Source organism: Opisthorchis viverrini (genome assembly GCF_000715545.1).
Source record: "Opisthorchis viverrini unplaced genomic scaffold opera_v5_70, whole genome shotgun sequence".
Lineage (NCBI taxonomy): Eukaryota > Metazoa > Platyhelminthes > Trematoda > Opisthorchiida > Opisthorchiidae > Opisthorchis > Opisthorchis viverrini.
In genome coordinates, this window is record NW_008751726.1 from 140,575 (window position 1) to 164,697 (window position 24,123).

At 43.4% G+C, this 24,123-nt stretch overlaps 1 protein-coding gene across 1 annotated transcript; it reads right to left on the reverse strand.

Annotated features, from left to right (window-relative positions):
• Positions 1-10,824: 10,824 nt before the first annotated feature.
• T265_04314 (hypothetical protein) lies at positions 10,825-18,724 on the reverse strand (the record flags this gene model as incomplete). Its single annotated transcript, XM_009169023.1, has 5 exons — positions 10,825-11,616; positions 14,310-14,511; positions 15,119-15,583; positions 17,770-18,057; positions 18,654-18,724. 4 exons carry the CDS (start codon positions 18,052-18,054, stop codon positions 11,381-11,383), a joined length of 1,188 nt encoding a protein of 395 aa, XP_009167287.1.
• Positions 18,725-24,123: the final 5,399 nt, after the last annotated feature.

Genomic DNA, 24,123 nt, shown 5'->3' on the forward strand with positions numbered 1-24,123 from the left:
ACTGATGACGATGAGATGATAACGACGGTGTTAAAGCTATCAAAGTGGGGTTCTTTGAATGAGTAGTTACTACAGAAGCTTCACCTCTTAATTCACGATTGAATTCCCAGGCACCACACGGTTCAATTCCTTGGTCACAGATATCTAAGCGTCAAGTGTCTGGATCCATATTTAAGTGCAACACTGAAGATGGGCATCAAAGCAAAGAACACAATCAAGTCTGATGCTAGCATTTATCCTTCGAAGAAGGTGCGTGGCTCTCTGATATTCTGATGAAGAGATATGTATTTCGTCTGAACGGAGATACTTAACGGATCCGCCCGGTAAGGAGATTTCTGGAATGATTTTGCAATTTTCTGAGAAGTGTGAAGGTTCCAGCCTCGGTAACTGGTAAAACATGGTTAACAAGAATGCTTTTTAAAGGTCGCTGGGTCACACTTGACCAAGCAGCTGTTCTACAATGTTATATTACTAAGTAGAACTTCTGTTAGCAGATCTCTATCCCCAAACCACTGCTAGCATAGATGCCGTTCATGAAGAATGACAGATTGAAGTATGCAATGACAAGTTTTGAACAGCACATCACATTCGGTACAGGTACGTAAAGCCTTGGTGGTGCAACCGGATGACGGTTGTCTACGCAAGACCGCGGGGTCGGTAGCACACCTATCTGGTAGAAATTGGCTCCAATGTGTTAGATAATCCATTGGCGGGGGAAGAATTCACTCAAGTAAATCTAGCAATGGGAACTTCCAGGGGACTTTCTGTTCTTTTAGGCGCAGGTTTAAACGTTAGTGGACAGATACAAGGCGCAATGCATTCAGTAAATTTTGTACATCAGGGAATGTGAATCACGAATTTCTAACTCTAGCTCGTCTGTTGCACCTTCTGTGATCATTCCGGTTTCAATCTCCAAAATGAAAGTAGTCCATTGTCGAGAAGCTTACCCAGTGTGGCATTTTTGACTTTAAAGTCTCGTATAAAAACACGAGTTCGTAAATATCTACCGTTGAGCGAATTCCACTTGACAGAGAAAAAGTTCCCAAAGGAGTGCTAGAGGAAAAATACTGAAGGCCCATAGTCGACAGTAAGGTGGAGTCGTTATTGGAACCTTCCATACCTGTTTTTAATCTGCGGTCACCAGATACGTGAGGCAAGTGTTGTTACTAATTCGTCATCTGCCACACCTCTCGGATTCAAAACCTGAAAAAGAGCTTATTCAAGTTTCTCTCATATCTTTTCGGTTTTGTGCTACCGCGCTAATACCTGATTGAGAAGCAACATTGTCATGTTGGTCATCTCCACATCAGATCACAATAAATTGTAATGACGGTCAACGCTTCCTTGTAAATCAGTCATACTCAAAGATTTTCACATACACACCAGTTTTAGTATGTTGCATTAGGATTTACTGTCCCAGAAAAATTAAAAAAAACTTACGGTGGTAGATGGCAAAAAGGCGGTCAAAGCTTCCTTGCAAATCAGTCGTACTCAAAGTGTTTCATATACACACCAGTTTTAGTATGTTACTGTCCCAGAAAAATTAAAAAACTTACGGTGGTAGATGGCAAAAAGCTAAGTGACAATTTCACTTACACCCTGTTTTACAGATGTAATTCAGGGATGGTATAAACCTCAAGTATAAGAAATGACTTAACTCAATTTGAGAGCTGCATCCGTTGATGGTAAGTCCAAGACAGCATATTTGTTTTGGTTTGTGGCAGTAGACGCAAGGGATTACTTGTTAAGGTACAAGGCATATCTGCCAGTCACCTTCCTTTTTACACTTAAATCTTCGACCGATTTTATAAATTTAACTTCCTTGGGTGTGTCAACGTAAACGGGAGCAATACATGAATGACTATCCCATCAAAATCAGCCTCACACTTTATAGGATAACTGTTCTGAGTTTGTCATTCCAAATCAAAGTTGTTCAAGAAACCAGCTGATCGACGTCTGATCATAGACATACAGTAAGCCAGATGCCGTCTGAACAATATCATCATCATGGAAGCAAATGGTCTGTGAATCATATTATCGATACTCCGTGCAGCGATTCACAGTCACACTGCTTTCTGACAGGACGCATAACTTTTTGTGCTACTGGCAACAGCAGGAGCGTAACAACATAACCGAGAGACGATGTCCTGAAACCTAGCAGTAGCCATAGGCATCTGACGGACAGTGCAGTGATTCCTTTGTAACTTATCAAGAGTTGGGATAGGATAAACAAGGCAGGACAGTTTAAATCAAACTTAATAAACACAGCCTTGACACCAACTATCGTAAATCTGCCTAATCACACAATAAGCTGTAGATCGATAAGAGAGGGCTATCTGACGTTTGAATCATAGGTCGAATGAACCGCCTTAACAAGTTTTGCTCTAAGAAAGTCAGAGTAAACAACTTCTTAGGCCACACACATCTCAGTTGAGACTATTCCTAAATATGTGACAGTGTTCGGAATGCGGATCCAAGCCGTGAAAGCATACAAGGTGGTAAAGGTATGGTATGTACGAGTATAAAGGGCTACAGATGTAAAGTGAATCAATCAGCAGGCAAACCCATTGCTTTCATCCCCACCGGAAACCTCCGAGTCACCCTCACGGAAACTTGTGGTTCATTGAAGCATACGATTTTGTTCGTTTGTTTGCTACGAGTAGCCTTATCGATGATCTACATCTCCTTATTCCATTTTTCTTGTTAGTGTGGTACGCGGCATCTTCCAGTCGGTAAACTAAATAGGGTAGAAAACCAAAACTAAAGTGAACTAGGTACGGAGACATTGGTCCATACATGCAGTATGCTTCATTTCCTGAAGAAACAAAACAGGTACCCTTATGGTAGAAGTGAAGTGTGCACTGAGCATTATCACATAGATTGCTGCGACTGTTTTTAGAGTAATTCGGTGGCTTCATGATGTTTATTGGGTACTATTTAGTTGGACTTTGAAAGAATAAAGACTGTATACTTGCCATCGTTATACACAACATCAAGAGCATCTAAGCGCGGGTGATTTTATACTGAGTGCATCTATATGAAACAGCCAAAGGTCTTTGCTGACTTACTCCTGTCTTCCTGCTTAAATGGACCCGAGGAACAGCAGTTACAAATCATGGTAGTTTGCCTACTAGCATATCTGCTGTTCCATTTTTAGTAATATAATAACCCGAACTTGTGTAGTCTGTCCAGAATGGAATCGGATAGATGATAAAGCACACAATGTGATTACAATCGGTACGGCAGGTGGCTGTTCCGAGGTTGACTCGATGCTCAGTCGGGAGAAATGTGCTTGTTTTCGTAGAGCAACAAAGTACGAAAAATGCATTTTCTGTCTATCTTCTTCCTATGGAGTAACTCCACACTATGACCGTGTCATTATCGATGGTAATCAGAACACTCTGTTCATCTAGTACATGTTGAGTAATTAAATAGGTTGAATATTTCACGTAATTATGTGGTCAATATAAGAGATTTTCACCATCATTATTTAGTGTTCCTGGTCACTCACATAAGAGCACAACTTTCCATAGCTAAAAGTACAGCCATCACAAGCTTTCGGAAGTGGGAACATGAGGTAAATGTGAAGGATAGTTTAAATCTACGTTGAACAGTTTGCTGAATAATTTTGAGCATTGTCTCCCAGGTAAATAATATGTCAACAGCCTTATCGACCGTTCGGTCGGAGGGTATTTTAGGCTCCACAGAATTTCTTGTGATGTCCTCCACATGCATAGGATCTTACACCAATCATCAACTTGCATAGAGAGTTTGATGCTCACGGTGAAAAAATGACCTCCATCTAATGAATTCGACGACTGCGGATATCTTGATAAGCACAGTGTCCTTCTAATCAACGAGAGAATGTATAATAGCACTAGTTTCATAAAATTACTCAGGACACCCTTTCCTTTCGAATCCAATGGTTTTGAAAACAGAAGTCCACACAGCTTCATTGCTTCTGCTCACTGTATTCTCAATCTGGGACACTTGTGAGCAATGGTCTTTCTGAACTTCTCTAACAGCTTAGTGGTTGGTCTGTTCGCCTAGCTTAGCAGTTGGACTGTAAACGCTTCATCGTCAATCGCGGTAAGATAGTCAGCGCAGGATTGAGTGGATGAATATTTCCTCTTCTGTCTGTACCTATACAGTTTCTAAAGAGCACCTGGTAGCTCCAAGGCGGTTTTTCGGTCCAGAGGCGGCCCTCTGATTGATTGGTCACCTGGGAAGATGAGTTGCGTTGTGGTCTCACTCCCTTTTCTCTGGTTGGTTCGTTGGGCATAGTTAATTTGACAATTCCGTTCCTACGTTGTGGTTGGGCCGTTCTGTTTTTGCTTTATGATCTGAATTTGTTCACCTGATTGATTGGTTCGGCAGCCTTCTGTTTTCAGTAGTTTTCTCTATTTGATCCCATTGGTCCGTTGGCTGTCATCAGACGTCTTGATTTCCAATGTGGTTTGGAGTTCCTTAACGTTGTAGTTCCTTTGCTCCTTACGGTTGATAGACTAGATGTGTTTATTGATTGTTTTTGTGTGGGGTACTATGGCTCGGCCAACTCAAACTTGCGTTTTGTTTTTGCTGGAGCAGGTATCTGAACATTGTCCCAACTGAACTGATGACGCAACGCAAAACAACAGAGACGAAGAACAGGGAAGAGAGAAGACTCTGCGAGACATTCCAAAGTAACGGATACCTGAGGAATTAAATGCCTTTTTGTCACGGTTGATCCAGGCCCTGGGATCACCCATATTGGCATGTAATGACCCTTGACAATCGTTCTTAAAGTCATTCCTGTCCAGGTTCCGAGCAGAACGTGGAGGTGAACACAAAGTCGGCGAAAATTCCCATAAAAACGGGAGGGAATATAGTCATTTTCGAAGTATCTTTGAAACTCGGTTCACACAATATTTTTTAACCCATATGATCGGCGATGACCTGCTCTATTTTCCGGTCAAATCTAATGTGGGATATCAGCCCTAAAACCCTTCACAAAGCTTCTTCAAATCCTCCTTGAAAATCCATCCGTGTTTCATTATCAGCAGCTTCGTCGTGGTTATCATATATCCGCCCCTTTTCTAGGAGTTCCGTGCATCTTTCAGGTTAGTCACTCATCACCTCCGAGAAGGACCGTTTTCTTCGGAAGTGGCATGTTGTGGTGGCGGTTGTCTTCGTCTGTTGTTACCTATTGGTGCAGTGTTCAACTATTCAACACCTGTTTATCCGCTCTAATCCTTTTGCTCTATAGTCCAAGCTAAAACCAGATGGCCAACTCTATCTTGAGGCAGTTATACTGAGACCAGTCACTCGATGGTACGATCCACTGGGTGGTATGGAGTTGGCCCAGCCTGAGGATGCAGGGATAAAGGCTTGCTTGTATGATTCTAATACTGCCTTGAACCTCACCTTTCTAGAAAGTACTAGTGTTAGGTAACTTTACAACGGTACAGTTTATCCGTTGAGCTTTCGGAATGTATGGTTATAGGGGACGCCCGTTCCAACCAGTTGATTCTTGGAAGGAGGGCGGCCCCACTTCTTACGTAAATATGGAGACTTTGAATGTCTGTTTGGAAACACCTGTCGTAGCGCGATTGCGCTGACTTTCCCCCATTAGCATTCCTGACATGGTAAAACTTAAGGAACCAAGTTCCAGCCATCCTAGCCTCCAAGATCATTGTGGTACTCATGGCTACCACCAGGAGAAGGGGGTACGTGCCTCACTTACCTGTGGTGCTCATTTTAACGATACCTAACTTTGGCCTACATATAAATATTTCTAAAACGTTTGTTTTTTCTAAGCCCGCACCGTGGACTCCACAGTCCACCAAATAAACTTATGAATGTTTGGGAACTGGCATGCGGCACGGAATTCTACTATCGTGTAAGAAGACTATTCACAGACCTGACTTTTGACTCCGGAAAATGCACGCATGGAATTCAAGGGCCAATATGGCACTTGGTCGTCTTGAGAAGCGCGTCTAGGCAATTGCCACTTGAGCGTAAGAAACAAACTGTTGTGGATCGGGCTTTTCCGCTACATTTGCTCGTCTGCAGCCTATTGTCGGTACGTTCCGATCCTCCTTTCAGTATCCGTGCAAAATCTTCTGGATGAGATGGAATTCCCAAAACCAAATTCCTTGAGAGACCAAGTGCCGTTGGAACTAAGTGAGGCTTTCTGCAAAACCTAACTCGTTTACCAGATCACTTGAAACGGATAGCCAAAACTCCAGTCCGTAAACAACTTGTCTACCGTCATATGAAGACCGGAATTTGTAATGGTGAATGCCCTAAATTTCGATACTGTAACAGTCTCCAAATAAATTTTCATGTAGAAAACAACTCACAAGTCTGCTGAAAACTCTGGCGTCACACAAACGGTTCTACCCTTCTTGGGGATCATCAGGTAAGCGTAGTTCCCAAATTTCCATCAACCTTATGCTCTACTTGGATCCAAAATTGTCTTGAAGATCTTCTATCGTTCGCCTCATTATTCCATCAATGGTCAAGTTGAACAGTAATGGAGAAGATCAGCAGTTATTGTAGGAAAGCGTTCAGAGAGCGCACTATGCAGTCCCACATGACTCGAAGTATGTGAAAAATAGGGACTGGATCGTGTTCACAAACTTCTTTGGCACCCCCTGTTGAGCAAGTGTGATTGAGAGTAATTCATAGCTGTCTTTTAACAGAGCAGATGACAAGCCGTCGTGAATGGGAGCTCAAAGTTTGATGTAAACCTGGACATTCTGAGGCTGAATGAGGTTCCATATTCACGGGACATTTTTCTGATAGAGGTCTGTGTCCATACTGGAGGTAGCACATGACCGGGTGATTTGTTGTTATCAGCTACGATACTGAATTTACAAGTACTATGCGGTTTAAGCCCTAAAAAACTTAGCATTTGATAGCATTGTTATCAAAGATATTCCAAGAGAGGTCAGTTAGTGGAGAGCCTGGGTTCCCACCACACCGAACTCGTATCCAAAAGGACACAATACGCCGTTTTTAGTTCCAGGTCTGCTCTCTTTTGTTGCTCCAACGCGTAACTCCCATGCAACATTGGACCAACCAAGCATTTGAAGCAAAGCAAAGATCACTGACACCTCTCTCACTGGTGGCCAATATTCCTGATGTCACAAAACAAGCTAGTGAATGAATCGAAATTCATTGTGATCACATTGAACTGTCCATTTCCGAGACTGACCCATAAGAATACGCTTGACGAAGCCTCCCGTAACTCTCTGGAAGGTTAAACTTCATGCAGCCTATTTTTGGCTGGCTACGTCCGCTCGCTTACAGTCCAAATGGATGCACCCACGCCAAAATTGACTCATATCCCAGCAACTCAGTTCTGAGCACAATAACCACAATAGAACGGACGCATGGAATAACCTGCTCTCTAGGTAGAGACGGACACTACACTTCATAAAACAATTCGAGATCTGTCTTAGAATCCGGATTGAAGGTATGCCCACGAATATTTACGAAAATATGGTTTCTGTGAGGGATTAGAAGCTGTATATCGGTGTAGGCGGTTCTGAGGGTCAGCAGCTCAACTTCTTTTAAATCGAGGGTTTGTCTTTCCAGACTTTTCACCTTGTCCTTATCCATGACATCCAGTTACGTTTGAACCTACTGAGGATGGGATCAACAATGAGATCATAATCATTATCCCTTATCAAGACTGACATAACCTCCTTTAGGAAACTGCTAGAAATGTTGAAAACCTGAGCATAGTCCCTAAATTTCTAAGGCTACAACCACTGGTATACGGTTGCTCACCATTTCCGACTTTCTACTCGAATGCAACAAATTTGTTTTAGATACCCGGAGTTGGATGGACTTTTTTGCCAAACCCTTTCACATTTGACACTGTACGTGTGTGATGTGTTAGTTTTGGCCATTCAAGCGGGTTCTAGGCCTCGAATTGTAACGAAAACTGCATGTCCCTCCTTTGACTTCTGGTCCCCATCCGTGTATTCCCAAGTCAAATTTTGCCACGCATTTCGGGAAAGATCCACTGCAAGTGACTGAGTTTCATAAATTGACGTTCTGGGAGTGCTTTCTGTTGTTCACGCCCCTCTGTACATTCTCTTTCTTACATCGCTTTTGTTTTTTTCGTGTTCGCGGGCAGTCATTCCACCTATGTAGTCTTATAGATTAGAGTGCAGATACGACACACATTTATTTTCACACAGATCACTTGTCGTGACTATAAGACCTTTCATTTCCAGAACTCTGTAGTGTCTATGGTCAAAGATCATATAAGGTTTGGTTTCCACTCCACAGCGAGTCTGTCGAAAGAATAGAAAGGATCGACAAGTCATGCTACACATGAAATTTTTGACACCGCAATTAACGAGAGCAACCTCAATACACACAATAGTTTTGCCGGATTGCACGATAATTAACAGGGGAGTGGTACATAAACCATGGTCCGGTGAATAGAAGGATAATGTGCGGAACGACCAAGGTACGTACCAAACCTTTCGCGCAATGTCCAGCCAGGCCCGGTCTGCTTTTCATTAGTCAAGTCTATCTTCCTCCCTATTCAGGAACTCTGATTATTCTGCGTGATTTAGTGCCTCGACGATGAGCAGATCTATCCAGAATTTCGACGCGTTTATACCAGTGGATGTCGTGAACTCGTGTACGTATCTTCACTTTGCGGTGTATGTGATTCGGTAAGAGATGTGGTGCGGAAATACGTATAAAAAGGAATCATCATGTGCACAGGAGGCGCAAATGATCATTTCTGCAGCATATCGGCCCTTTGTTCGTGCCGAATTTCACCGACAACCTGAACATACTGTGAATAGCATTTTTTTACTGGCAGAAAAAATATCCAGTCTGCCTGTTAGTCATCAATAACAGATAAGAACTAAAAGTTTTGCGAACAGTCAAAGCACGAATTAACATAAATAAACAAAAAGAGGACCATCGTTTGGTCCCATCCTTCTATCTTTCAAGACTATTTCAGTTTAACTGGTGACCGTTTGTGTTCACTGAGTGCCGGAAATTCTAATGACTAAAAGTAGACGGATAAGTGTTGTACATCAGCCACCATAAAGCACATTTCATCCCGATGCCGGTCAACGGATCACCCACTCTGGCTCCCAAACGCACTCGCGTGGTGCGCCTGTGTAAACAATGTAACTAGAATGTCCAGCTCATGCTCTTCTCGCAGATCCACTGTCTACTAAACTGGAGTCAGAGTTACCCTCCAGTCCATTTTCAAAGAAGCACAGAAGAGACTGAATCGAAGGCAGGTAATGATTCCAGAGTCAGCAGTCACATATTCGAAACAACTACAAATGCTTTAATACACAAGGACAGCTCGTGTAAGGCCATTCATAGTGGTGAATATAAAATAAGGCACCTACTGGGATTTGCCAAACTGCACCGACCATGAAGTGCACGGGAGAGGTAAATCTCTGATGAGTAACGGAAACGAACGGAAAACAATGCACCAAACTTTAATTCCAAGACAGTCAGTCACGCCACGCGATTGCGCGAGCGTGGTGGTGAAATGGCAATTCTGATACCAGTTCATACGACTTGTACGAATCACTTATCATATGCATTTCACATCCAGGTTAGCAGAACTTGGGTGTCCCTAAACGGTTGAAATTCAGGGAAGTTTATCGCAAGAAAAAGTTGTAACATACTCGAGATGAGTTTTCAAATTAGCCAGCACACAAACAGGTTTCAGCTGTTCTCCTTACTTGCTTGGTGGCTCCTACCAGAGAAACGATATTTGTGCTTCTCCGTTCTGACCCAAGGTTCCCCAGATAAAACTGCAGATTTCCCCTGCAACTACTCTCGGGCGGATAAACGAATAGCGCTAATGACAAAGTTTCCAGATTTCAGTTACGACGATAGTATATATTACAAACTACCAACGTAGCGGACAAAAGTTAGTGATACATCGTTGGAACTGTTGCACCGGAGTAGGCGGACCGTAACCATCCTCTTGACATTCATCCTGGAACATAATTTGCAACCGCACGTTCGTGAGCTTGGTTAGACGTTATCGGAAAAACAGTTTTCAGGAAGAGGTCGGAACGACCAAAATCTCATTGAATGTGTATACTTTACCATGTGAAAACAAGATGAAACCGGACACGTAAATTCATCAACATAACATCGCCGAATCAGTCGGTTTAGGTGTAAATAACTCGGGAAATTGTTGGGAAATAACCAAGAAAAAAGGACTGACGCTCGTCGAGTACTCTCCCAAAACCGGGGTGGAATAAAGACACCGTGAGCTAAAAAGCTCAAAGGCTGTTATAAGACATTCCTTTCACCAGTCGGTTTTCTACCTCATTAGCTATTCCGTACCGGTAACTATGCAGCGGGCTTAGAAGTAACTCGTGTTCAAAAGCTCTCCAAACCATGAGGGTTGTATCTAAATTAGCTGCACCTAGTCCTTTTGATGTAATGTACCTAACAATGATCTTTGGCTTGTTCAATGAGCTGGGCAATCTGATTGCAAACGTTTCATCACCAATCGAGGTGACATTATCAATGCGTTATTGGGGAGCGTAGTGGTGGATTAGTGGTTGTGCCAACCACGGGATAGCAGAGCAACCAACTGCTCGATCAAACCGCGATCAAACTAATCGCGGTCAAAAGTCATCCCTGGCTAGCTGCACGTATATTAGCACACACGTACCATTACTCAACGCACAACCACTAACCCACCGCTACGCACCACCGCGCTCCCCAATAACGCACTGATAATGTCACCTCGATTGGTGATGAAACGCTTGCAATCAAATTGCCCAGCTCAGCGAACAAGCCAACGATCAATTACGCCACCTGAGCTACCAACGTTTTCCTCGATAGAATACCTAACAACCAAAGATCAATTGCATCCGTACAAAGAACGACCACGTGTTACGCGTAAACCGTTATGTAGCAGTCTCGCACATTTTACGGACAAACTGTTTCAAATGAAGCATATGGTGACGTAAACAGCTACGTCTGATATGGTGTCACTTTCATACAAACAACCTTGTCTGATCAGTCCCAAAACCATCGTTCAAGTAGCAACATTTGTAATGATAGAAATCAAAAAAATCTCGACGGTTCACCATAAAATGAAAGATTGAAACTGTTTGGCACATATCCAACACGGGCAAACGAATGAAAGTATTAGAGAACTTTTCCCGAGGACAGTAATCGGGTTACATCAAACAGGTTCGAAGACGTATGTGCCGGTGCTCGATCTGCTATGTAGTTTGAGTGTGTAAAGAAAACTGTGTACATTCAAGCCGGATAGACAAAAATTATCAACCGATCAACGAAGGAACAGATGCTGCTCCCCCGATGTTGTATCACAGGACATGTTATGGACAGGTATGCAGAACGTGAGCGGAAGAAGTTAGACCGCACAGTTGGCAGGATTATGTGGTACGTCCGCATTAGGAATATCCGTATAAGGAACGGTGTGTCGCCGAAGGTGTTTCGTCAGGTGGTCACTGCGGCTAAATCGTCGCGGGCACCTTGGACATATGAAATTTCGCTCTCCGGTATGTGCACGACGATGCCTTGACAATTCATCTGACCGTGCGAAACGTCGACCACATAGTGGCCAGTCACAGACATAGGGTCGTTCGCCTGAAATGAAGAAGACTCAGTGAAACCAGGAGGAAACCACCGACCTGAACAGCGTTAGGGTTTAAGAAAAAATTTTCAAGAACGGCCAGTCAGAAACAATGGATGGTGTATGGGAAAACGGTTAGTGAAGCTGTCGGCTACTTCTCAACAGCCAGGCGATTGAGGTACGGACGTTTACAGACAGTTACCGACGCCGTCGGAAGCAAATTTCACCAACACCTAGAGTTGAAGTACGAACTACCTTTCGGTTGCAAAACCTAGCCTTACTAATCAGAAGATCCTACAAGTCTTCAAGGGTTTAATCACCAGCATATCTGGGGCAAATCAGAATTTAACTGGCTTTACCGTGTCTGACACGAAATGGTGCCTAAACGGGTATGTGTTTACGAGACCGAAGGGCAAATTAATGTCGTTGGGACACCTACCAAGCATGACTAACACCACATACCAGATAAAACTCTGTTTTCTTCCCTAAAATATCGTTGAGAAAAGGATCTCGGAAGAAGAGATATGGCACACAGCATGGAATGAAAGCGGATGCAGTCAAACTGAGTACTGTGTGATCTTCGCATCTTCCTGACCAGAGCCCACATGAGGCTCCTCGCGTAAGCCCGGAACCCTTATAGGTTACGACATCCCAGCATCCAGCATGATGCCATTTCCTGGCAGGACTGACTAGATCAAATTTGACTGTCTTTGGGCAATAGCTCATAACGAATGACTCTCAAAGAGGGCACTGCGACAATCTGGTCGATGCAGTCTCACGCTAACGTAATGCTTAGATCTGTTAATTCAATGATGATCAAGCATGCATACATTCATTCTGGATACTCTCACTTAAGGACAGAGAACTCCCTTGCAGTACGTTGTACTACACCGCATGTATCGCATCGTACCTATGTTTTCGACGATGGTGGTGACGATCATTGAGATGTCGACGGTGAGGATGATGACGATGTAACAACGGAATGAAAAAATGTGGCTACTGTTGAGCACCACTGTCAATTGTGACCGCGAAAGACTCCGTGCGGTGGTCTGCATCGGCTTTGAGCCTTCAGTGGTGACAAGAGAATTGGGTTTGCATACCTACGCATTAGAGCCGACAAACGGCGTGAATTTGAAATATACAGTCGCTGATCAGGGTTTGTAGGTCTGATTGAAAAATGGCACAACAGAAGCTCTTTACACCCTGCCTCTTTAAACTGAACAGTTTTCGTCATTCTGCTGGTCAACAGCGAAGTTGGATAACAATAGGATGAAAAATTTGAATTTCATAATGAGAAACTACACTTAGGAGTCCACCAGAATGTGCCAACTCTAACTGTATCGATCCCTCCGACAGTGCCGTTTCGGACAGGTACGTTCTGTAGTCACTGAAGGTAGATTCCGCCGTACGAGCCTGTGGTTCAAAATACGACATACGTAAAGACAATGACTAAATGTTTTAGCATTGTCGTACTCCTCACTTTGAACAAATTCGAAAGCCTATCACCATCATATTAAGTATGATTAAGACAAACGAATGGTCTGATTGATGGTCGTCTGGGTATTTACATTTTCAACTACGCTGGCTAGATGAGGCACACCTCGTTTTCGGTTACGTTCTGGAATGCATACGACTGACCGTGATATGAACGTGGCACACAGCTTTGTCTGTACCTGATTTCACGTGACGACGTTCATGCGTCATTCTTGCGTATACGTGCGCAATATACCATTATTTCCATTTTTTGTAAGTGAATTTATTGACGAAAGTTTAGACTACCTAATAATACCCTCAGACAAAACAAAATTTGAGGGTCATGGAGCCAGCGTCGAGGAATAAAGAAATCGGTTCATTCTTGTAAAAAATACCATTGAACGGCGCACACAATTTTATGTGTTTTCATATGTCAAAAGGCCTTGTAAAACGCATCCGACAATAGCGATCACCACATTGGAGTGGCCAGTCCGACCCATTCTAGCTGTTTTCAACCGAATTTTTACTTTGTGGTGACAACCAAAGGTGCCAAGTACAAGCGCCAAAATGACTGAGTATTTTGTTGTATGTACTATCTTCGCGTTGTAATACCCTTTATAATGTACAGTCCCCTGAAGCGGCCGTATTCCCCTACTCCTACCACCACGTACTGTGCAGCGTCCACTCAGCCGGATTAGTCACCCAAGAACATTCCTGTGCCCCTCACTGGAGAAAAATACATAAAAACATACGAAACATTTGCTTACTAAACAGGAATTGTTACGGAACAGGTGGTATTTATAGATGGAAGGAGGAAGTGTTATCTGAAATAGAATCGATCAACCAGAGCTGCTTGAGACACGGCTGAGCTCTAAAAATCGTACTGCAAGCCATGTGGCGATGATGGAACCATATAAATTAAAATTAATCAGCGGCCCTTTATGATGAAGCCCCTTTCTAACGATACCCAAGTACCTTTTTCGTGGGGTGTCTTCTGGGGAAGAATGGTTGATATATACTAACACATTAGCGCTAGTACCAGAGGGTGAATAGGTCATCGGCTGTGGCGAATTTTATGAATGTATACAAGTGATGGTTGTTTGTCTGTTCACTGAGCTAAGCGATCTGAATGCATTATCGTTAGATATTTCAGCTGAACGAACAAACAAACGATCATCTGTGCTACCAGAGCTGACAACATTTCCGTAAATGGGATGATGAGAATATCCCTTACCTGTATGGACACGTATATGCGCTTTCAGGTGGGAACTTTTGAAGTAGGCCTTTTTGCATCCTTCAAATTCACATCTGTGAGTTTTCGCACGGGTCGTAGGAGCGTCCGTTTTCGCTGGAAATGAGTTATTTGCCGGCCACGATAGTCTATCGAGCGGCGGGAAGGATTCGGAAGAAGTGGAGCAGCAGCTGTCAAGGCTACCCTGGAAATGAAAAAAACGCCGTAGAGCGAGCATGAGAAGTTGAGGACGACATAGGGGTGATTGGAGCACAGTTACACCTGACGTCTGTAAAGTGGATAATCGTGCACGCTTTGTGGATTTGTGTGCTACGACCAAGTGGGACCAAAGAAATCAACCGATTTGCTAGTAACTGGTGGGGGAGGTAAATATCACCGATTTCTCTGGAGTCAGCATTTTGTTATGATATGCAGTGTAAAGCAAGTGACTGATGCAGTCACCCTTGTCTTGGGAGCAGAACTGTAAAAGGAACCCTTTTTGATTATCTGTATAAACCTCATCAGTGATTCTAGCGAGAATTTACTGGACCGAGTAACTTGGTCTAGCGGTCTGATAATGATATCATTTGTATTCTTGCTTCATATTGTTTGCAATAGATTATGTGATACAGATTATTGCTAGGCTGTTGCGCAGTTAGCTACAATCACCCCTAGAGACTCTAAACCACTAACATTCACTCCATGAAACCTGTAAAACCATGGTTGTTATTTCAAATTATTCTCCTGGAAAAATGAAATGCACACTTGCGGCAAATAAACAGTAACCAGATTTCACTGTTTGTGTGACTCACCGAAGAGGAAGAAGAAGATAATGCTGAGAACGGATTCATGTAGGCTAAGACTTGTTTACTCGGGAGATTCGTGGAAGGGATAGAATTGCCATGACCCCAGGATTCAAGAGAATTATCGTGACTCCAATACGAGGATTCGGAATGGTCGCTGTGATAATGTGGACTGGGCGAGCTGGGAAGGTGGAAAACCGGTCTGGAAGTCACATCAAATGATGGAGAAATGCGGCCTGACATTTGGGCCATATAAACTTCTGGGCTGAGTGAATCGAAAGAAAGAAGTTGCAGGGATTTCTGTGTTCTATGTAATGTTGTCAGCTGAAATCGATCGGTCAGAGCCGGTTCAGATGTAATGCCAAGCTCCTTGGTTTGCGGGTTGCCCTGACAGGCCATCGTGTTATACAATGTTGATAAGTGCGACGGTCTGATTTGCGATTCAGGATATGTCCAACTGTTACCACGGGGACCCTTAAAAAAGCAAGATGTTAGAAAATATGAATGCTACGACAATAAAGATTTCATATTAGGCCAGGTAGATAACCAGAACAAGAAGAAACGATACTAACCATTAGTAGGAAAAAAGCTTGAAACTGATGAATAGGCTTGTCGATTTTCGATCAAGTATTTAGAAGCGCAGGCGGGAGAAATTCACCTGAGAATTGCATCGACTGACGAGACAACGAAAACTCACATTACGGTGCTTCAATCACCAACAGCAGCTTGGGAAGCTGCAAGTGGTAAAGGTTCGTAATGGAATTTGATGCTATCAGCCTACACTAAACTCAAGGCAGAATCTAACCAATTGGTACTTCCCAAATGACTTCGTAACGGCCCGTTCATACTAACAAATCTATAAATCCAGGGCCATGCAAATAAGTAATGGCTCCCGTTTAATAGAAATAGATATCGTTTCACATCGAAAATCGCTTTTTTATTAAGCACAGCATCCTTCTTCACACAGTCAACCCACAGTCTGGTAATCCAGCAATACTACGAGCACTCAAAACAATCCACAATACTCTTCACTGAGCTCAACAACATTCAGCAGTACGGAACTGTAGGAACATACTCAACGAGATTTTGTACATTTGCCCCGTAATGGCGGAAAGAGAGATGCTAGTAGCCCAAATGAGATGGATACATTCTTCCCAATAGATTGTATAATCCACCGACAACGAAAAGATCCCACCGAATAAAAGCAATGTATAAGCTGTATTTAATAAATCGAGTGCACAAAAGGCCTCTCCAGGTTCATCGGGCAAACGCCCAGGCAAATTTATATGAAATTCGTTGAACAAAAGCGCAACACATGGTTCTCACGTGAGATGAAAGGCTTCAGAGGCCGTTACACGTCTTGTAGGAGGACTGCATTACCGACTACGAGGATGTGAGAGCATTCGTTGGTCGGGTTTTTAATCATACCGTAAGCGGATGTGATCTCAGGCACTTGAGGCCTACCCCAGTCCAATCTGTGTTAGTCGAAGCAACGATATCAATCTCCATTTCATCTGGGAAAGGCTGATCTAAGAAACGAAGACTACGTAGCACGTAACCGACCTTTTCCCGACCAACCTCACTTACACGTCCATCCCAGCTTAATGGCCTTGATGCAAACACCACCGCCACCATACTCACTGTTATCCATAATGACCGTTTACCAATCAGATTGCAGGATAATCTGTATCACTTGTACGACTTGTATGGTATTCGTTTTGAACGATTATCCGTGATAACCGAAAGAGAATTTTGTCAGACGAAATACCGACTACCGCCATGTCTTTAGAAAGGTTCCAAATCTAAATTACGCTGATCCTATGTCGTAACATGGGGACGGCCATCGATCCAGACTGTTTAAAATTGCTAACTCATATTTACGGATGGCTTACTACTCCTATCTAACAGTCCTCTCAGTGCAGATCTGGAAGTGGGCCCACCAGAAGTAGTAGTAGGTCTCGTACCCTGTTCTTTGTTTCACGCTAAGGCCTTCATCGAGGTACGGCAGCACTGATATCGCTGACCTCAGAAATGACATTCTCTTTCAAGTGATCGTAAAGCCATGTACGTCAATTACACGAAACAGGCTGGTGGTTCTCTCCACAAAGGTGAACCTTTATAATATGACCGGTTTCTCGTTCTTAGAAGTTGCTGGAGAGAAGCACCGTATATAAGCCGACAGCAGCCAAAGGCTCCGTTGGAAGTCTTGGGACTGATACTAGTCCGATGGAAAATGAAGTCTCAGAAGACCTCCGTATTGAACGGTGCTCGAGTTACAGCCATTGCCCCGATCAGCCTTGACTCACAATTCAGAATTCTTACCTGGTGTGCCCACTTTGGGTAATCTCACTCACATCCGCTCACCCTTTCTGAAGCGTACACAGCTGCCACTAACAGAGCCAAAGCGGTGGAAAAACTGACAGAGACGTCGTGTTGAATAAACGAATAAAATGACGCACACAATTAGCGTCGGACAACCCAATATGGTACGCTGATCAGTTGTGGTTCACTAAATAAAAATAAAGCTAGAGGCATAAAGCACCCAGATTTCATACTTGAAAAAAGCTCGAAAAACTCTAGGCAAAAGTCAGGAAAACCCTGTTTCCCAATATATATATCGCATGTGCTCATATGATAAGAAATAAAGCTTAGTCGCTCACCACGTTCATTGCATTGTTGCTCTGAACCAAAGGTCTGTTCCAACTGGCGTTGTCCAAACCGTCGAGAGCGCGCCTTGTTCGTTGTCTAAGTTCTCTTCGTACCCGATGGAGTTTGAACTTCATATTTCGATGGAGGGACCGTTCAAGGGCAAGTCGGATTTCTAACCCGACATCTAGATCACTTGACCTACTCCGAGAGTGTATTCGATCAGCCCCTGCGGGTGAACTCTTCGAATGCGTCAGCAAATCAGTTGGGGTTGTACTGTCGTGATAGTATAGGACCATTTTCTACAAAAAGATCCATTTAAATCTGTCAGAATCGTTTTGATAAATTGATGGGAAAAACAATAAATTATTCCGTGAAATGACAGTTGTCCGAATGCGACCTGGAGATAGTAATTTTGTTTCAAATTATTTGTAGAGGAGACAGTGCTACTCTTCAATTTAAGCTGCATAGATATCATACGACAAAGTCCCGGCCTAATGAGTACTTAGTGTTTGTATATCATGACAACAGTTCTTTCCCGCTGGAAGGATCGCCCAAGGGGCCTGTTCAAAGAGGTGGTCACTTCCGGGTGCACTGTTGAGTTACGAATCAGAAATGGTTCCTTCTATGGGTATTACCTCCAGTGAAAGGCAAGTCAAACTAGATCATCCATTCGTATTTATCCATGCAAGAACGTGCTGCTGCTCATTGAAACATTGCTGGGGTAAGTGGCTTTTCGATACTTATTCGTATAGCCATCCGACCTTATTTCCTGGATACATTATACGCTGGACAACATCTTGAAGCAGTCTATCTTGGAATAGTAAGACGGTGAAGTGGCTTGCAAGTATTAACATAGGTTTTCGGAAGAAGCGTCGTACTGGAATTGATCACTCACTTTCTCCAGAATTAGTGGAATAAGCAGGTAAGGATACACCCACCAAGTATAGCGAAACTAATGAGGGCGACAGGCCAGCGATGGAAACCAGATGACAGTGAAATTGCTTATATATGTTCTGATCGAGCGACGTACAATCTGAAACGTGTGAAGATTCGGCGACCAATCGCCAGGCCGTGGCAATGATAAACTATCCAATCAGCTGGTCGACAGCTGGTAATCATGCTTTGCCTGAGTGACAAGGCGCTATCAGCGTGGCGTGACCTAGAAAGTCTCAAGGCCACTACAATTCAGGCAACTGCGTGGCTGAACTAGGATTGGTTGGCATACGTGGGTGTGTCGAATCGTTCGCATGCATCGCTGTCGTGATAGCTCAGTACTAGTGCCGCGGCCCCATGGTCATGCGTGGTCGTATCATGCTGGCCAGAAATAGGTCAGCGTGAGTCGCCTCGGTTTGCTAAGCATCTGCCAAAATCGCGCTCTTCACTTGATTTTGAGTCGGTGTGCTCATTATTGGTTATTGGAATTGGTCGTCTTGATCAAGATTAGTCCCAATGTTAAAAGATGTAACATTCATTGCACAGTACTTTCAATTACTTTCAAATAATAGAAGTACCACTTACGTATGCATGTTACGTGAATGTTCCGTTTAGGACGCGGCGTTCTAGTAATATAATGTAATATTCCATGTGTCCAAGCTTCTCAGGTAATCTTCCCCATGGATGTCAGTTCGTGGGCTGAAGAGTAGAATAGGGTTTGGGGTGGACGCTCTCTGGTATAAAATGAAGGGTCTGTCCGATGCAGCAGTTAGGGTTATCTGGGGTCGTCTTTTCGACTGGTCACCAACAGGCGTCCATTCATTCGTGAAGACAGACTTACCTAAATGGATGAGTGCTGGCACCATCACTACGGTTCACTAGTTGGTTTGGAATGGATCTTAGTGTTCTGTACATGAATCCAATGTATGCTGAAAAGTCCGGAAGCCCTGTTTTCACAACTATTGCACATCTCACGAAACTCCAACCAAGCCACGGTCTCTTGGCTAGTAGTTTGAACACTTAACCATTCGACGATGAGTGGCAGCAGTGTGATTAACTCGCATCTATACGGGATATATTCCCTCTCATGCTACTAGCTCATCTGTAGTTAAATAGCACTTTGAGTGCTCACTCTGGCTCTGATCCGCAGGCTGCTTCTTTCAACGCATGTGGTTGAAATGCAGATAAAGTTGGCTCTAGAAGTGGGATCCAATCAACAGGAGCTAATACTTTTCTAGTTCGTTTTATTTTAGCCCCCTTTTTGCTGGATTGGTTGACAAGTTGCCCACTTTTCACCAAAGTCATGTAGCCAGTTTGTTACTCAGATAATGGTGGTGGCTTTAGCAGACGACTAAATTTGCTGTTCTGCTGAAAGGTGCATTTTTATGGAAGCGAGTGTTTAAAATCCAGCATCAATATCAGAAGAACTGCAGTGATATATAGATTAGTTACTTCACATTTCTACAGCCTCTGTTCATGAATGACAGCACAGCTTATGCCTGCGACGTTTGGTGTTACAGACTACCTGACCATCGGCTTCATCCTTCCGGCTTATCATGGCTAGAAGTTGGTGAGGTAGATGATGATAGACCTAACTGTGAGCGTGTTCTCATACGTTGACTGTTTAGTTTCGGTACCTATCATGAACATTTTTCCTGAATGGGCGGTGTCAGTGCCGCAATTTTGAAGCGGAAAGAAGAAAGCGAATTCACAAAATTGCAACTTGGGTCTGTACACAGAGTAACAGGCAACTTTAATCACTTGCCAAACGCAAATCGAGACAGCCAGTGGAAATACAAGTGTAATAAGCGATAAACACCCGGGGTAAAGTCCCAGCATGGCAGTGATTTTTCGAGCTGTAGACCGCAGTATGACCAACTATTTTCACTTCGGGTCGTCCTGAGGTGTAGTTTGACTAAATGGCCAACAAGTCGGGAGGTCTCGAGTTTGAGAGATATCAAATTGATAATTGAACTTTTCCTAATACTATGCGGAATTGTATGGTGAACTCAAAAGTGCCTGAGTTTCAAGTACAAACTAATCAACTAGACAGCTCCCTCAGTAATAATACACACCATGAAAATCATGGTTCGTTCTTCAAAAGGACGAGTTACATTGAAGGGCAATTAAGCCGTCCTGAAGAAGCCACAGAGAGCGATGAAGAATTCTACGAGCATGTCTGAGGGAAGCGCTATGAGGTTAGGTTATGAACACAGTCAACCATCCGATCTTGATGTATGCCCGAGAAACATGTTCAAAGGTAGGCACACCTGGATGTCTTTTATCAGTGGTAATGCCCTCACTATCAGTGGCAAGAGATGATAACCGGAGAGATGCCATGATCTACCACACATATCTCACCTCCTTCTACAACGTCGTCTGCATCGCTTGTCATTTATTGTGCAGGAAAGATGCCGGAACCACTGAACAAACCTTGGCCGCAGCATTATGTGAAGGGCAACTGAGAACTTGACTCAGTACGGTTGACAGCGAAATGGAACAACTGGGACTTCATGTGTTCCACGGAGTCTGTCACTGGCGCAGACACTGGGTCGCGGTTGTGTAGATCTGAGAGCCGATTGCTGCGACTAGACATCTTGTATTCGAGACGATTCTGGAGCTGTCTTGTCCTGCCTCTGGAGATAGTCATCTGACATTAACTCATGTTACAATTTTCCCATTGCACTTAATCATGCTGGAGCATGGTCATGGAAGGCCTGCAAAAAGCCTCAAGAGAATACCCCCCTATAAGGGGGTATTTCTGTGCATAAGAATTCGCAACACGCATACAAATGCGACTGAAGGACATATGGACTATCTTCGGGAAACGGCGCTTGAAAAGTTCTGCGGTTTTATTCATTTCTGTGATACAGTAGGCACCAAATCAATTACCGCTACAAACTTTACAGCAGTTCACCCAATGTTCCACAGTATCTTTCCCCGTGAACATATGAAACTCATTCCACCTTTGACAGACAGCTACATCGCATTTCTTATTATGTGATCACCTAAGGATTAGGGAAATCCCGCTAGTTTACTAGCCACACAAGTGAGTTTTCATCGATTGATTGAGATCAAAATACATTTGGGTGTTCTCAGAGCCGACTGAGCAGCTGAGCCCGCACTCCTTCATTAAAGATAATTGCACCATGCCACAAGACCACCATTTTTGCGAAATTATAAGTTGACAAACTCAGACATCGTGTCAGTAATGAACACTGCTAGATTTAACCTTAGCTTTGAGACAACCTGGTTCACCACAGCCAGACAAAAATAATTGATCCTGAGAAAGAATATTCATACTTCCAGAGGCTTAACGAAGGTGGTCCCTATTTCTTTTGAGCAGGACTGAATTTGCCGGATTTCTCCGCCTCCCACTGGCTGTGCGATTTTGCACATCAATCCGATGGTAAGTTTTGCGGTGCCGAGGAACAAAGTGGTCATTTTAAATCTTTGAGACACGGTTACGAACCGTTAGAGACACACGTGCATAAGAGCTTACTGGGCTATCGCTGGTTTACACAAGTTCAGCTTTTCTCCAATGTCACCCACTTCCCATAGTAGATAACATTTCCGTAGAACTTTTTAAATTCAACTGATGTTCTGCAACTTAGTCTTGAATGCTGTAAACCAAAGATTCACTGGTAGCTGTCATCATTTGATTGTGGAAAAGACACTGAACGTCCGGGACTCTTGATCAAACACAACTAGTTTGTTGTGAACCGATGTATGATTTCGGCTGACAACTCCATGAAGACGTATAACCACAAAGCTCCGAGCGAGACGATATAAAAACTAACTGTAGCAGGTCGGATCGATGGGAAACCAAACCTCTACGCGACATTCCACCTAGGGACTGGGTTCCTAAAGCACAGAAAGACCGGAAACCTTATGCTGTGGATTCGCCTTGGTTAATCTGTCAGAGAAATTAGTGGGAGTTGTGATAAAGCTGACACCACCTGTAAATGGAGGAATGTCATTAACAGCTAAAACGAGGAACACGCAGTAAGTATCAGTCCATGATTGGTTTCCGATCTAATTATCTCAGATCTCTAAATATCCTGATCACGGTTGTCTGTTGGGTTACATTGTGTCAGGCACTCAGTTTTCATCGCTAATCCATCAAGGTTATGTGTGCGCGCCTAATGAACTTGACGCCAAGTGCACCGGTCTTGATTGACCCATCTAGGCTTCAGTTAGCTGACCATCATGTCACATCAGCTCAATCGAATTTGACCTGATGTAATGACCAGCGGAAAAAACGGACTGTGTAGTCAGCGATACGCAGTACAAAAATAGCACGCAGTACTAAATACGTCCTACCTACTTATAAGAATTTTCAAACCTTGCGTTTAATCCGCAGCATGATCTGACCATGATATGTTCATACGCATATAAAACATCTTCACCTGGAGTGTGAGTGTGGGTAAAGTTATGGTTAAGAAATAACACTGCAGCCACCTAGTCAACGTATATATTTCCTGTGACAAGCTTACACGACCACATATTTTCCAAGAAAAAGGTTGCAAAAAGCCCGTGTGCTAAATGTGTATCCCCATTGAATATCAAAAGCCTTACTAGGGAAGACTTTATTAAAAAAAACTGTCTGTGAGGGAAGTATACGCCTGTATGCTTCGTTACCAGTGAAAGGAAGGAGGCCTTCGCTGCGGAATTATTTATCAGAAAATGCCAACTGACCAGCTACAGAGGAGCAAAACTCTCATCTGCATCTTATTTACAAAGACTGAACATCCATCTTCTCTTGAACGCGTCTTCCTGAACTTTCCTGGATACTCATTGACTGTTGCTCGAATCCAAGCAAATACTACAAAGCGACTCCACAAATTCCGCAATAGATATCCCTTTTCAAGGGACGCAAAGCGAATTTACAATAGAAATGTACTACTCTCACGTCTCCCTCATCAATAGTATCACCGTTACACCAGTAGTGTGAAAAAGAATAATCTCCGCGTGGACATCAAACCTATGCGCCCGGAGATTGATTGAAACTGCATAAACTATGCGTCTTCATGGATAAACCCTGGTACTTTGGCTCTAGATTTCGACCGGATTTTATGGCGGTGCATTGGGCGAGCACAGGATCCTTTGTCAACTTCTGTGAGGTCAGTGGTACTGAAACGCCATTTTGGTACATACAAAACTATTCATCGTGTTGTTCACAAGAATCTGAACAAGTAAATTTGTACACCCGTGTCAAAAGCACTTTTCAGTATCTAGAATTTCTCTAGGAATCAGAACCCCCATTCTCGAATATAGTGCCCTAGCTGAGCTTGACCATCGAAACCTATTCATCATTATGTACAGTCACATTTTTGACAACTGGAAGGTCCTTCTTCTTGGTCTTCCAGTGTTCCTGTAGGACCACGGACACGGTCAATGCAAATGTGAAAGAACACCCAGGTGACATTCTC